Source organism: Phyllobates terribilis, unplaced genomic scaffold (assembly GCF_046119375.1).
Source record: "Phyllobates terribilis strain yellow unplaced genomic scaffold, ASM4611937v1 Scaffold_3__8_contigs__length_932513732, whole genome shotgun sequence".
NCBI classification, from domain to species: Eukaryota; Metazoa; Chordata; class Amphibia; order Anura; family Dendrobatidae; genus Phyllobates; species Phyllobates terribilis.
Window position 1 is genome coordinate 891913913 of NW_027362763.1, and position 16349 is coordinate 891930261.

The 16349-nt window shown below is 39.6% G+C and overlaps 1 protein-coding gene across 19 annotated transcripts in view; it reads right to left on the reverse strand.

Annotated features, from left to right (window-relative positions):
* Nucleotides 1–16349, reverse strand: part of SYNE1 (spectrin repeat containing nuclear envelope protein 1) — a 613834-nt gene that overhangs the window by 39705 nt on the left and 557780 nt on the right. For 18 of the 19 annotated variants that reach the window (XM_073672712.1, XM_073672713.1, XM_073672718.1 and 15 more), the window contains 4 exons: nucleotides 13326–13492; nucleotides 5121–5283; nucleotides 2476–2663; nucleotides 334–484 (listed from right to left, as the gene is read on the reverse strand). In XM_073672712.1, the coding sequence (XP_073528813.1) occupies nucleotides 334–484; nucleotides 2476–2663; nucleotides 5121–5283; nucleotides 13326–13492 (669 nt within the window). Of the gene's footprint in view, nucleotides 1–333; nucleotides 485–2475; nucleotides 2664–5120; nucleotides 5284–8712; nucleotides 8917–13325; nucleotides 13493–16349 lie in introns of those variants that run through there. The other variant, XM_073672728.1, reaches the window with a different exon arrangement.

Sequence of the window (16349 nt, forward strand, 5' to 3'; positions counted from 1 at the left end):
ATACTATTTGGATACGATCAGTACCTCCTATTCACATATTATATATATACTGTATAAAGGCATGAAAACAAATCTTTTACTATCAGCTGTTCCTGAAATAAGGAGCAATTATAGAAAAGAACAGGCGTCTGGGTGGTAGCAGCTGGGGAAGCAGAAGACAGCTGTGATACAAAGTGGATGACATCTTCATGTGCCTCACATCACACTGACTCATACACAATTCACACACACTTGTATCTTTTTCTGGGAGTTGACTTTTGCTTTTGAAGTATTTACACGTAATTTCGTCTTGCTATTGTCATTTTTTAAAAATTTTAATGAATGTGAAATGACCTCAAATTTCTTCAGCTCTTCTTTGGCCACTGTGTAGAGCACACCAGAAGAACTCGGGAAAGCGGCGGTCCGTTCAGAAATTTTCAGCCAGTCTTCAAACCGTGAAAAATCGTCTAGGAATTTCTGCCACAGTCTCCAGGTCTCTTCAATTCTACAGGCAGAAGAAGCAGCTTTGTCACTATGACACTTCAGCATGGCAAGTGACAACCGCAAACCTTACCTGCTCAAGTCATAATACAGACACATGTCTGCTACTGAATGATTTACAAGCAACAGATGGGGCAGAGAAGGAATAAAAAAACTTGTGGCGGCAAGCCAGGCCATGCCATTCACACCAGAGAGACGTACAACTGCTTCTGCTGGATTAAACCAGTTGCTTCCTAGCTGAAGCAGTATACTGAGGACCGAACAAAGGGACATTATAACATGCTGGAGCTCGCTGAATGGAGTGAATGCACGAAGCAGGTATGCCAGTGTCACACTGTTTATTCTGCTGCGCAGCCGGTGCCCACATTGGCATAGTGCGTGTTGGACTGCCCTATCCACATTACATTTACAATAGCAGGTCTGTCTCATCATTGCCTTGCATACCATCATTGTAAATGTGGACAGAAAACGTGCTCATTATACAAGACATAATATACTACAAGTCACTTGAAACTTTAACCAGTTCAGGACCATTTCTCCCTGTTTCCTAACCAGGCAGATTTTCAGGCTTTTTCATATATTCACTTGAAAAAAATGTTCTCGTTCGGGTATTCAAATAATTTTTGCCTTTTTTTCGCAAAACCTTAGTTTTTATGTCTTTTTTTTATATTCCTTTTATTCCTTTTCTTGCCGATATCGGGGAAAAATGTAAAGAAAAATAGGAAATACGTGTCTAATTTTCACACATTCATTTTTTTAACGATCACAAAGGACTGCTAAAAACATTGTAAATCGTGTTTTCTTTCCACAGATATTATTTTTATATATTGGACACATTTTTGGGGTAGGAGGAAGGCTAAAAACAGCGATTTGAACTTACAGTTTTACAGTGCCCTTTTTTTTAAACTTATTTATTTATTTATTTTGCTTTTTTAATTAACTTCATTTCACACATTGTATTTTAAGACCATACGGGAGAGGAGAGTGTTTTTTTAACATATTGGTACATTATTTTTATTGCTTATTTCCTCTGTAACTGGGGCTGGTGTATCATCACCAGTTACAGTGGAAATTCAGCCTCCTGCCTAAATATCAGAGCTGACTGAGTCTCCTAGGGCCCAGTAGCTACTGCTCCCTAATCTGTATACACAGCGCTTGTTCTACACGTAGGTAAAATTAAAGCACTTTCATAGAGCTTAGGTAACGTTCACATTTGAGTTGGAAGCATTGTTCAAGGAAGTCATGATCCTGTGCCAGATCTGTTGTATGAAGCATGTATGGATCCTTTACACCACTACATGCTGTGCTATTTGCATCTATATTTTATGGAACTGCTAATGGAGACTTCAAATAGGGCCAATAAATCTTATATATTGGTCAGCTACATCTTACACAGTGGTTGACTGACTCCTCCATAGACAAACATGCTCAACTAAGTGCTTCTACCAGACACCTTTGGTGGTGGTTTATCTCCCAGAAACACAACAGAATTGGGTATTGTAATTCAACATGCCATCCTTCTCTCCAGAGACATCATCTGTTGCAGAGAGCCGGGAGGACCAACATACATAACAGATGGTTGGCCAGTCCCACCGAAAGTTGATCAAAATTATTCATGGTACTCATCAATTGTCACCTTAAAAACAAAGAAGTCAATGTAGGAAGAATTCTTCATCCATACTAAATCGAAACTGGTTAGAGTTCATGTGGGCAATTCCAACATACTGGTGTACAATGACAGACAGAATAACAGCAAGAATATCACAATGCAAACATCTTCAAGTACATTATGATGCACTTATAGGCTTCATCAATAGAAGGGTTCAAGGACTTGCAAAAGGGAAACACACAAGACAAGAAAGCAGTGAGTGTGAAAAGGTGAAGGCTAACAGAGGGTCAAGGTTATGGCAGGGGTGCAATTGGGAAACTTGAGTAGCAATAGTGCTATGCTATGGGTCTACTAATCATGCATGCACGGCTGCATGTGTTACGTACTTGAGTCTCCTTTCCATAGACATGGCACAGATGTTCCTCCATCTACGGTCCAGACTACGTGTAGCCTGCTGGATGGAATCACACTCCGTGTCGTTGGCACAGGCATCGCAGTCATGGAGAAGAACTTCACAGAGATTCAGAACTGAAGCAACGCCTGTGCTGTGTTTCTCTATGTCTCTCTGCAGTTCCTGCAATAGATGACCTATAGTGTCAATCAAGTGTACATTTTCCTAACCATGAAAAGGGATGCATATGGAAGCTTCTAAACACCCAATCAAATCAGTAGCTTGAAATAACTGGAATATTAATGCATATTTACACATGTAGATTCCCAGTTCAGCAAGTTAATGAAAATGACACCACAACATGACACATGTGACTATAAATACACAATCTTCTATTTTCTCAGATATAATAATTTAAATACTAAACACTTGAACTGAACGTACACTTCACAGACGTAATAAAAGTAACATACACTTCGAGGACATAATAAACATATCATACAGTAATTCCATCCAAGGTATTTCTCATCCTGCTAGAACTTGTCCAGTTCTGTCCTTCAGCATTTCATGTCAAAAGAATCTCTATTGGACTTAGTCCAATGTTTAGTAAACCGAGCCATAGACACAAGAGGTTGCAAAGAGCAATCAGGACAAGGACCTCCATAGCCCATATCTTGTAGCTAAGTCTCAGGCCAATACTCTTCTAAAAATGTTACATTGTACGATACACAGTCCTGAATCCAATATATTTCTGCATGGCTCAACTTGAATATTTTCAGTATCTATCTGAGGTTAAATGAGTTACTATCTTCCTAATACCTGTGTGACATAGTTGTCTCAAAACACTATAGTGCAAGGGAGTAAAAATCAGAGTGATGACTGCTGAGCTACCTCCCACCAGACTTGATTCTGATATTAACTGATAATATTTTATTGACAGGTGTACGCATTTCAGGGTCAAATTGACCTCTTTCTCTTCGAGATCTAAAAATAATGATGATAATACATGTTTACCATCTATTTGAACATTTGAAAGTAGCGCCCAAAACCAATAAGGACTTTCACTTTTGGACCTCACCAGTCCCAATGGAGGGGGCAATAACGCCCAAAACCAACTTGGACTTCTACTTTTGGACATGGTCGGTCCCAGGTGAGGGAACTACAGAGTCATTATTAGGTTTTGTGCTATGAACACAACCACTCAAGGTAAGGACCAATACTTAAAAGGGATATTCCCATCTCCAAAATCCTATCCCAATAAGTAGTAGGTGTAATATTAATAATATTAGCAAATATCTCCAATTAGAAATGTAGTATAGTATTCTGATTCGCTATGTCTCTTTCCTCATGTGCAGGCATTGCAGGACCTTAGGTATCCATGGTTACGACCACTGATATAGTGATAGTTAGTTAGCTAGATGCTAGTGGTCGTAACCATGGATACCTAAGGTCCTGTAATGAATGCACATGACGAAAGAGACATAGCAAATCAAAAATACTATACTACATTTCTAATTCTAGGTATTTGCTAATATTATTATTACACCCTACAAAGCGTTTTCCCCATTATTTTTTTTATAGAGATCACTTGTTGGTAATCATAATACTCATACATTCTTCAGAATGAGACTACCATACTGTACATGCCATTAGTGCATATAAACAGGACATTCACTCCACTCTTATTGCCATGCAAAAATCACAAATTTCTGTACAGTATGCGGGGTATTCCTAAATCTCAATGGTGCTTGTCTAAGAGGACCACAAGATTAAAATGTGCTTTCAATATGTATGTGAAATTCAACCATCATAAAACCTTTATAATACTTTTATTCCTAGATATTACGGCCTAGTGTCTCAGATACTTGTATGTACTGTCATGGCTAAGTGCACATCGTGCCCAAGCATTGCATTGTTCGTATATTTCGGGAACATTTCCTAACATAATTTTCCCATGGAAGTCTCTGATATATGCCACAACATAGGCATTCTGTCCATAGGGTCTGATTGAAAAAAACATTTGCTGTACACATATGGAAAATAATATTTGGTACAGATACACATTCTCTCTATAAGATAAGTCTGCAGCACTTTCCTATATAGTTAAAAAAAAGTGTGTCAACACATGACCTCAGACCCACCATGCAGCGAACACTACATTCCTTCGAATGGGTGAAGGTTCGGGCACAGGGTGCACAAAACCTTAGCAGCTCAGCTTCTAAATGATGGATTTGAAACCAGGTGGACAAATAGCTAGTGTAATACACATAACAGGGAATTAAGGGCTAATGTGGTATATTCAGCTTAGGGTGTTTAATTATCCTATAAAATTATATTTTTATCCGCGTCAAGCTGAGAACAATATTACAAATGCCGGGGAGAAATGAAGAATGCAATGATTCAGCAGCCTCGTACACCATGCATTTAAGATTAGTGTTGCATAGCTTGCTTCATCCAGGATAATCAGAGGAACATACCTGTTTGGCTGGTGGCCACTCAGCAGCTTCTTAGTTCCACGCTGGCACATTGACGGTCAAGTGTGCTCGTACACTTGGACCTCCCTGATGTGGAGCCAATGCTATTTACCGTTTCACTCCTGTTCTAGGCAGGAGTGATGTACCATACTTATTTAGGGTTTACCTGCTGTTCACTAAGTTTCCTTTGTATCTCTTCAGAATCGCTGGTTTCATAGACGATAGGCTTGGACAGCTCAGACTCAATATGACCCAGCCATGTTCTCAGGCTGCTCATGTTCTTATCCAGTTGTTGCACTGCAAGCAATGTCTCCTTTAATTTCTTCACTCTGGGGAGTGGAAATAATCGCTTTAATATTTAAGAAATTATCAAAACAATTAGCTCTACAGACAATAAGCTTGAAGTAAAGTTTATACATTAATGTGATATAATCTGTTAACTAGTTATCCCCATGATCTTATTTGCATATTTTTAGGTACACGTTGCACACCTAAGCATCTTAGCAATTGCCATCTAACAAAACTAAGTAATAACAGTCTCAGCACCATGAGCCAAATGGAGTCCACCACTAGTGCAAAGGATCCTTCCGGCCATGGGGGTAATCATAATGATTCCAAAATGACCCCCAATCGTCTTCCAGCACTCTTCATGAAATAATTTTTTTTTATTCTTTGCAGGTTAAAACATAGTCCAAAGGTGAGAAATGGAGGGTATCATAAAGGTTTCTTCATGAACGTGATATGAATTGTTAGGAGAGCAGGTCATACTGTATGTGCCACGTTTGCACTATGTTTCAAAATATGAAGAATGAAACTGGATCATTTTATAAAAAGTGCTGGATTGCAATTGTGGATTCTTTTTGAATACCTGCCAATTAAAGCTGCCCAAGGGTACAGCTAGACAGCAGCAGTTGGCAAACATAAGCAGTGCTTACAAGTTCTTTACTAGTGAGCTTGTAAGCACTGCCCATGTTAGGCAGTATCGAAGGAGAGCACTGATAACTTCTGATCTCGGCCACCAATGTGCTTCCTATGGTGCGGAGTTAAGCCTGTCTCACAATGCTGTGGCAATGCAGCAGAGCTGAACTGTCACTCAACCAGGAGCGCCAGCCCCCAGCAATCAGTGAATCAGGTGGTGAGGGATTGGTGCGTTCCTGCTTTGAAGAATGTGAACAAACCTTTATAAAGGACCTTTCACCACATTTTTTGTGTTGCGGTGGACATACGATATACGGTAATAATGGCTACATAGCAGAATAAAACTTTTCTTTCTTTTTAATTTCGCCTCTTAGTTATGGAGATATTAGCAATCAAAGTGCACCCACTTTGACTTAAAAAAATAGCACATTATTCACCAAATACTAATATCTCCACAACAGTGAGGCTAAATAAAAAAATATAAAAACGTTTTATTCTGCTCTGCAGCCACTATTACGTTATGCGTCCAGTTCAACATGAAAAATTTAGTAAAAGATCCTCTTTAATGAGGAAAAAAATGCTTTTACATAACTAAATGACTGTACACCATGTTGAGAAACCTAAGCATTTTCAATATCACACATGTTACATACAGCATATAATAAGTAACACACTAAAGGACTGCTTCATAAAAGACTTAAGTGGTATAGTACTATGATATACAACCAATACCTGACTGGCGATGGGAGGTCCAACCACTGTGACCCATGCTAATTACTAAATCCAAGTGGCAGCCGCCCTAGGCAAGTGACATGAACCCAGTGGATTGGGTAGTGAAGTAATGTCCTAGCAATATTCCAAACTGCTGGTGGTTAAAAGCCACTGTCATTGTCTCAAACTTAGATGCCCACCTGTTGACTAAGGTGTTGTCCTCACATGAAGACACAGAGCTACCAACATGATTTACTATACTTCAGCATGCGCCTCTTAAACATTTTGAAGCATTTTTTATTCTTCCTTAGGAAATAAAATGGCTCTCTATTTCTACTAACTTAACTTTTATTAGCACTCAGCACTAAAGTTTAAAGAAAATTTGCTCACTAGTTTTATGGTGTGTCAGACAAGAGCGGATATTGATCAAATGCAGCTGCAGAATCAATCACGATTTATGATCACCATATCATGATATCATCCTGCACAAATCCAACATGGCTATAACAATACATTCTATTTCTAGCTATAAAAGAGCCCCAAAAAGCGTAACCTTATCTAATCCCAGGGCTGTGGAGTCGGTAAGCCAAACCTCCGACTCCTCAATTTCCATGACACCGACTCCAACTCCGACTCCACGACTCCCTCATACATAGTGATAAATTTACTGTAGCACAGATTCATCTCCGCTAAAAGTCTAGACCCTTAGATAAGTAATAGGACAGACATTTATAGGACATTTCATAACTTTCCCAAATTCTTATGAAAAAATATTCCCCACAAACTGTATTGAACTACTGTACCCAATTTATTATATATTTTAGGAGTTGGAGTCAGTCCATTTTATACCGACTCCACCAAAATGGACACCGACTCCACGACTCCAACTTCACAGCCCTGTCTAATCCATGTCTGTATTACAGTACAATACATATTGCGGACCTCTAACCTCGTCAGGGTATATTTAGACTGCTACATACACCGCTTTCCTGACAACAGACTGGTTGCTTGGGGCTGGCAACACAAAACATAACACCAACCCAACGCTGAAGACAAACAATGCCGCTGCAGACTGGTATAGTGCATATCACCAACTAGATTTTGTTTATATATATGCAATTTATATGTAATGTATATATACACGTACATACATATACATTGCATATATATATATATATATATATATATATATACATATATATATATATACACACACACACACATACTGTATACATACGCACTTTTTTCCTTCATCATACAGACACACACATATTTATATGTATACATATGTGTGTAAACACGCACATATAAGTATATATGCTTATATATATATATATACACACATTTAAAAGTATATATACTTTTTTGTTTCATCATACAGAAATACAAACACACATATATATATATATATAGACACATACACAAATATACACATGTATATATATATTATATACATATATAGATATATATATATATACATACACACAAACACTTTTTTTCCCTTCGTCATTCATACTTTCCAGCTCTCACGCCCAAGTGACTTCTTGCAGACACATGGCAGGATATGTGATATCGCATGCATATACAGATAGAATGTTCATACAAGATAATGGCGCTGAATTCTAGTCTACAATACACCCACACAGGCACTGAAATCATAAAGTACAAAACTGCACAGAGTTGTTGTACTAAAATAAGTCGCCACTAAATCACAAGTAAGTAATGTGTTGAGGATAAAGTTCTCTAAGGACACCAGCTTGACTTTATATTTATTCAGGGTCAACAGTTAAAACTAATAGCACAAAGGCAATGACAAGAAGGGCTCTCCAATATGCAGACTCATTTCAGGTTAATCATGCATATGATACAAGTAGATGAAAAATTTAATTTATAAATTACCACATGGATTCAATTTTGTGGCCATTTTTTTCTAGAAAGCCTAAAATTTTGTATCGTATTTGTCAGTATTGTATTCAGTATGAATGTAAAAGCATGAAAAACCAACAAAACTAACCAAAACACAAAAAGTTTCCTGGAATTTGTTCACTTTTTTGTTTTTACTACAATGGCAATAACAATAATTAACGCTTAAAAACGGGCATGCAAGGAAAGTACAACAAGATTCCTGCCTTGAGACATCACAGTCGCAGTCTGGAAGCTCCGAATCCTCAATGCTGTCCTCTGCCATCTTATGTGAACCCAAATCAGCAATGGCTGCTGCCAGCACCATGAAAGTACTCATCAGGAAAAGCAAAACCATGAGCAAGTTAATGCCCACTGTCTAGTAACGACCCTCTCACTTCTTCGTGTAGAAGAGAAATGAGACCAGAGAACAACTACAACAGTCGGGAGGGACTGCAATGTGAGAACGAGCGTTTGGACAACTGGTCATGTTTCTATAAAAAGGATCCACTCAGGAGAATGTGGAGGATCTGTCTCCAGGAATGCCGTCTGCATATGTGATACGTCCTTGCAGAGCAGGGCACAATGCTATATAACAAATGTTTACACCCCTATTTAAGATGCCAAATCAATTGCAGAACTATATAGAATATGATATGCAATATAATGAAGCACAGAAGTGTCTAACCACACAAATCTATCATACAGGCTATTTTACATAGTACAGGTCAGTGGTCAAGAAACTATGCAACTGGAAAACCACAAATTCCAGAATTCCTGCAGCAAGCATGGCATGCAGGTAGTTGTAGTTTGGAAATAGTGGGAGAGCCATAGGTTGGAGATTAATGCCGTAGGTGGATTACACCTAAAGAACATGCATACAGGAGCTAAAGCACCTCACAGAACCAGCGAGGGCAGATCGTAACTCAACCCCTTGTATAAGGCTTGAGGGATGTACAGAATACCTGAGATGGCCCATATCATTCACTCGCCAAGTATCACTGTTACACTAGCTGTATATCACCACGTTTAATGTGTAACTAAACAGATGCTTGTCTACAGCCGAGGACCTACAGCGTAACCAAGAGGACCTGAGAATGTCATGGCCGCTGTATTTCACTACATACTATGGCCCAGCTCCAACTGTCCAGGAACGTCAGTGCTTTGTGTGAACATACCCTTAAAGGGGTTTACCCATGAACAAAGTACATTTTAATCAATAGATCTTGGAATAATAATAATGTGACATGCAGAAGTAGTGCTGTTGCCTCAAAAGCATCCAGCAACTATTAGAAGTAACACAAGCACAGGAGACAGGAAGTGTTGTGCTCCAGAAGCATCCAGCAACTAGAGGGGTTAACGTAGTCACAGGAGAAGGGGAGTGTTTTAGCAGAGTCCCAGGGGGATTGTGGGGAAGTTATTTACTGTCTGGCTGCAGCCAAAGGGAGACTGGTGTGTGTGATCTGTATCTCACAGAAGTGCAGTAAAGAGAACAGGATTCAAGTCCAGGGTGAAGCTCAACTCAGGTCAGATACGCTGCACTGTTAGTTCAGGAACTCTATCATCGGGCAGAAAGATAAGGACTGAAAGGAATCGTGTCATAGGGATCATCTCCCTTATCAAACCCCCCCCCCTCCACCTCCATGCAGGATAAAGAATGCTGTGTACTATTGAGTCCTTGTGAAGGAAAAGCCTGTGGTTGTGTATGCTTTAAAACTGTGCTGTACTGTGCTACTGGATAGACTGTGTACTAGTGTGCTGCAAAGGAGATTGTACTGTTGTTACTGGAGTCTGTTGCTCAAAGAGACACTTAAATTGCCCTGGCCATGCCTCATTAAATGTTACTGTTCTACCGTTTCTGAGGACTCTTGTCAAATCTGTCTGGTCAGCAATGGAATCTATCCTGTGCCTGAGAGAAGCTGCAGCCTATGGTGGCCCTGAGTAATGGTTCCCCCAGGAGTCCAACGAATTCATGTAACCGGTCTCGCCCCTATCTGAACTTAGGCCGCGTACGTGTAACAATAACTTCCGCAATTGGATGTGTTAAAAAAATGTTCCTGTGCAGAGATAATTTTATAAATGTGCCCCTGCTGTGCACTGTGTAATTGCTGTGTCTGACCGTACAGGAACATGGTCTGATCATACCACTTCTCCTGGGCAGGGGAGGAAGCAAAAGAGAGGATACAGACAGGACACCTTGGGATTGCAGCTGATTCTTTCTGTGATGTAAAAATCAGTGCTGTGGAGTTGGAGTCGGTGGCCATTTTAGTGGAGTCGGTATAAAATGGACGGACTCACTCCTAAAATATATAATAAATTGGTTACAGTAGTACAATGCAGGATGTGCTGAATATTTTTTGATAAGAATTTGGGAAAGTTATGAAATCTCCTATAAAAGTCTGTTCTGTTCCTGATCAAAGCATTTAAGCTTTTAGTTGAGATGAATCTATGATGCACTTTATGTACATGTTTAGTAATGAAGCTCTTCCTCTACAGATCAGAGAAAAAAGGTGCTGGGAAGGAAGGACTGCACTCATCTCAGAACTGCTAGAATGAACAGGAAAACAGGATTAAGGCATGTAAATAGCTTGATTATTGTATCATAATGGTGATGGAAAGCCTGATGTTACCATTTTACTACAGTAAACTTATCAGTTAAACATGAGCCATGTATGAGAGAGTCAGAGTCAGGGAAATTGAGGAGTCGGAGTGGGAGATTTGGCTTACTGACTCCACAGTCCTGGGTAAATTATTGTTTTTAAACAGACAGGGAAATGTTTTACCTCACAGAAAGAATCGCACTCATGCTCTACAATAATTTTTCTGTTTAATTGGAAGTACATAGAAATGTACTTTGTTCATGGAACAACCTTTGTAATACCTGGTTCACACATGTAGAACATATAATGGGGTCATTTAATCTAAGAAACTAAAAACTTAAAAATTCAATGAAATAATCAGTTGTGTACAATAAAATGTTCACAGTGAAGTGTTACAGAAATTTCATGGCTAGAAACAGTAACATTAAAACACAAAAACAGACACAGGTGCTGCGCTACAACTCTGTCTATGTAGAAATGGAGGACACGACACAAACATTCAGTGTAATCCCAGCACAGATGGTGCGAGCGAGCCCTGAATATAGCAAAGTAAGGACGGAAAACACAGCCAAGGGAAAGGCAGACTGCTCATCTCACTCACACATAAAGCAGATGAAGCCGGTTCACCCGAGTTTGTCACTTGACACTATGGCAATAAACAGCATGTTATCCTACTGCTCACAACTTTCCTACTACTTGTAATTAATGGAGGGCACTGGCTCTCACTGACGAGATACAGCAATGAATGGAGTCTTATACATGCACCGTGGAAAATAACGGATGTAAATCAGGTCTCTTCCGGAAGACAGAAAACGAATCCATAAGAGCCAGACCAGGGACTTCTCCTCTCTGTAGGACGCCTTACCAGACTGCTGTAAAGGGGTTGGTCACTTTATATTTATTTTAACAAATGTGTTGTGAACTTGTGGCACTTTTAATGTATCAGTATTACAGGTTCTGCTCCTTCCCCGCAGACTGCCCAGCTCTCCTGTCCTCAAAATGGCTGCTGATTGAGGGACATTGTCGCCAGACCTGTCTGTCAGACTCTGCCAAGTGAAAAATAGCTTTCTCTTGTGATTATTTAATTGGAGGAAACTGGTAGATAGGTCTGGACACATGCTCCTCCATCAGGAGCCATTTTGTGGACAGGAGAGCTGTGAAGTCTGTGAGGAAGACTTCAATAACATATATAGGAGGAGAACCTGTAATACTTATATATTAGTAAGTGCCACAAAATCATGTCCTCTATACATTTGCTAAAATAAAAAGTGTTCAACCCCTTTAACTGAACAAGCCTGCAGCTTAAAGTAGCTCTCACATCAAAGTTTGTATCCTCTTAATACATTGCAATCATATTACTTAACACTGTGTTTTCTTAAAATTGCTCATTTTGCCTTTCTACTCAGATAATTCTTCCCTTTTCTCTGCTGTACGTAGAAACAGGAAGTCTCTTGTCCCTACATTTATTATTCCCTTCTTCAGCTACTGACCCAGCTGATCTGCTCCTCTCCCTGCCAGGGACTTTTGCAGTGACTCATGAGTCATGCAGGGAAAATTGACTTCCTATTTCTACATAAAGCTTAGAATGATTCAGCTAGTCATCACTTGATGTCATAGACCTAACAGAAAATAGACAAATTAGCTGGGTAGAAAGGCAAAATGAGCAATTGTAAGTACACAGTGCTATATAATATGATGACTGCCATATATTAAAAGAATAAAAACTCTGATGGGAGGAGGGCTTCTTTAAAGGGGTTGTCCAAACTTTACATCCCATTTGCAGCCTGTGATCGGCTTATCCCCATAGGTCTGGCTGCCGTACTGTATACAGGATTCAGGAGTATCCAAATCCCTGACTTCAATGATGCAAAAAAATTTACTTTGTACTCTGTCTGATCTCATTTTTGGCAGGGTCCCCCTTTTTGAGGCGGGCACAAAAACGCAGTTAAAGTGACTCTGCAGAATTAAAGTCAATGACCCCATTGGCGGATACATTTTTCAGGGTTTTATATGGAAGCCACGACAGCCACTGATGTGTGGCAAAAACATGATGTGAACCAAGGCTTAGCTGGCACGTATTCATATGACTGGATGGTAAAGTAATACACGGTTACTCCAAGTTCACCAGAGAGAAACAGTGGTTTAAAGTGGCCCTTTGCTCTTCACAAATAGGATCCCGAGGAAGGATGCTCCTCTATGACATCTATACACAGGCACAGATGTAAAATGGTATGACTTACCTTGCACCAATAAGGTCTAAGAGATGTTGCCACCTGTCGTTAACTTTGCTCAGCTTGTACTCTATCTCTGAGGCCTTGCTCTCATGGCTGGCCTTGGCAAGTCTTTCTCCCATTTGCTGAAGCTGCATTTTGTTGTCACGGAAAACAGCAATTTCTTCCTGGTAATCCTATTTAGTACAAAAAACATTATTAGATTTTTCTTGTAAATTTAGATATTGTTTAGATCACAGTGTACTATAGGTAAGGCGGAAAATACATTTCCTATAAACTTTTTGGCCTTGATTCATTAAGACTAGTGTGCACGCCAGTCTCAATAAAGAGGCAAAGCGGAGTAAGAGGAGCCAGATTGAGAATGAATCAGGTGCATCTTACAAGTGTCATGTATCTCCGTGGTAGGTATGCCACGTCTGGTAAGGAACTAGGTGGGACTGGTGTGAAAATGCCAAAAGTCGCATCATTGTGGGACTAACATTTTGACATTTCGGACCCTATGTCTTTCTCTCCTTTCGGTGTGAGTTGTCATTTTTGTTCATTCTGCCTCACAAAAATTGGATTAGAAAACCCTAAAAAAATGTTATATACCCCAAAATGGTACAAATAAAAAATTAAACTTGTCCTGCAAAAAACTAACCCAATCAAGCTCTGTCAGCAGAAAAATTAAAAAAAAAGCTATTGTTCTTAAAATATGGCTTTTTATTGTGTAAAAGTAGCTTATACTACATTGTGAACCACATAAATGAAAACAATCTTTGAACTCCTGTATATTTGCTCATCCATGAATTCCCAGTGGGGTGCAATTTCCAAAATGGCTTCAGTTTAGTGGTTTCTGCTGTACTAGCAGCCTAGGGAAAAGGAAATGGCGCCTGCAAACTATTCCAGCAACCTGTGTGCTCCAAATGTCAAGTAGAGCTCCTTCTTTCCAAGCCCAGCCATGTGGCCAAGCAGTAGTTTGAGACCATATGTGGGGTATCACCACATTCAGGGGAAATTGTGTAACTAATTATTTTCGCCCAATACCCTTTTGGAAAGTATGTGGCTAAAACAACATTTTTTTTTATCTTTGAGGCCCAATATTATAGACTTCTGTGGGATACCAATGAGGTCAACATTTTCACTACGCCCCTAGGTGAATTCATAAAGGGGTGTAGATTGTTAAATGGGGTCACTTTTGACGGGTTCTGCTATTCTGAAAGGTTAGGGACACCGCTAATGTGACATGGCACCTGCAGACCATTCCATCAAAATCTGCACTCAATTTTAATGGGAAAATATGATTTTTTTCACTTTTTCATTTCACTTCATGTTAATTCCTGTGAGGCATTTGAAGGGTTAAACTTTGTGAATGCGGTATTCACTTCCTTGATCTGTGCCGTTTTTAAAATGGGGTCTAATTTGTTTTGTTTTTTTTATATATAGGCCCATCAAAGTCACTTAAAATGTGAAGTGGTTCCTAAACAAATTTGTTTTAGTAAATTAATTTGAAAAAAAAAAAAAAAAAAATTGCGGCTAAACTTTCTAAGCCTTCTAACATCTTAACAAAAGGACATTTCGGAACTGGTGCTAACATTAAGTAGACATATGTTTAATGTTATTTATTAAAGGGGTTAATTAAAATAGATTGACCATACAAAATTAGTTAAAAGGGTTGTCAGGTCTAAAAAGTCTGCAGTCACTCTGTGCACGCACTGTACGCTACGAGGATTTGTCGGTTTCTGAGCCAGGAACAGCGGTGATGTATGCATTATACATACTCCCGGGCAGAAGCTGTCCAGTGGGTGCGGCCTCACTCCATACAAGTGTATGGAGTGAGGCCGCGCCCACTAGATGCCCACTCCCACTAAACGGCCTGGCCCTTGCTCTGTATACTTGTATGGAGCGAGGACGCGCCCCCTAGACGGCTTCTGCCTGGGAATATGTATAACGCATAAATCACCGATGTTCCTGGCTCAGAAACATGCAAATCCTCGCAGCTCACAGTGCGTGCCCTGGGGGGATTAAAGGTCTGCAGTCACACAGAGTGATTGCAGACTTCTCATTTTAGACTGGACAATCCCTTTATCTAATTTTGTATGGGCTATCTATTTTAATGGTATAAAAATTCAATTATTAAATATTGATCATTTTCATCAAACTTCAGATATTTCCATAAATAAACACAAATCATATCTTCCTAAATTTACCACTAACATAAAGTACAATGTGTCACGAGAAAACAATCTCAGAATCTTAAGGGAACCTGTCAGCAGGTTTTTAGACCCTAAAATGACATAATCTATGGAAAGGATCTGACATGTCGAGTCTATATGTCTGTATCTTTGTCTTATATAGCCATTTCCCCATTCTCTAGAAATCCATCAGCAAATGTTTATGCAGATGAGTTCGCAAGTGCAGGGGGCTTGGCCTGTGCTCATTCTCCTCCCGCGGCCAGCCTCCTGACAGGTCACACTTCTCTCTGACCTGTTCTTCTGCACAAGATCTCGCTCAGGCACCATCATTAGTGGGCAGCACATGCACATAGTGCATAGTTTGACTCTCACAACATCATCAGGACCTTACTACACATGTGCCACCACTGTGTCAGATCTCAGTCGGGGATGCAGGATACAGAGAAGGCAGTGATCTGTCAGTCACAGACAGGAGGCCGGAGGTGGTCGGAGAAAGTGGAGCACATTTGTATAAATATTTGCTGATGGATTTCTAAAAAACGGAAAAACAGACTTATAATGCAAAGGTATTGACGTAATCCACATTTCATGCTTTAGATAGATGGCAATGGTTTAGGGTCTAAAAACCTGCTGACAGGTTCCCTTAAATAATGTCCTTTGATATTTTTTAAGCAATTAGTCAAACATAGTGAATTTCATTGAACAGGTTATTCTATGTGAACTTGCTGTTTAGGGTCTACTATGACAACCTGTCACGTGTACCCCATTTGCAGACTACAGATTGCTGTATCTGGTCGTCTTGCATTCGCTGACTGCATCTCAAGTAGGAAATTCCCATGAGCTTTTATTCCACTAATTG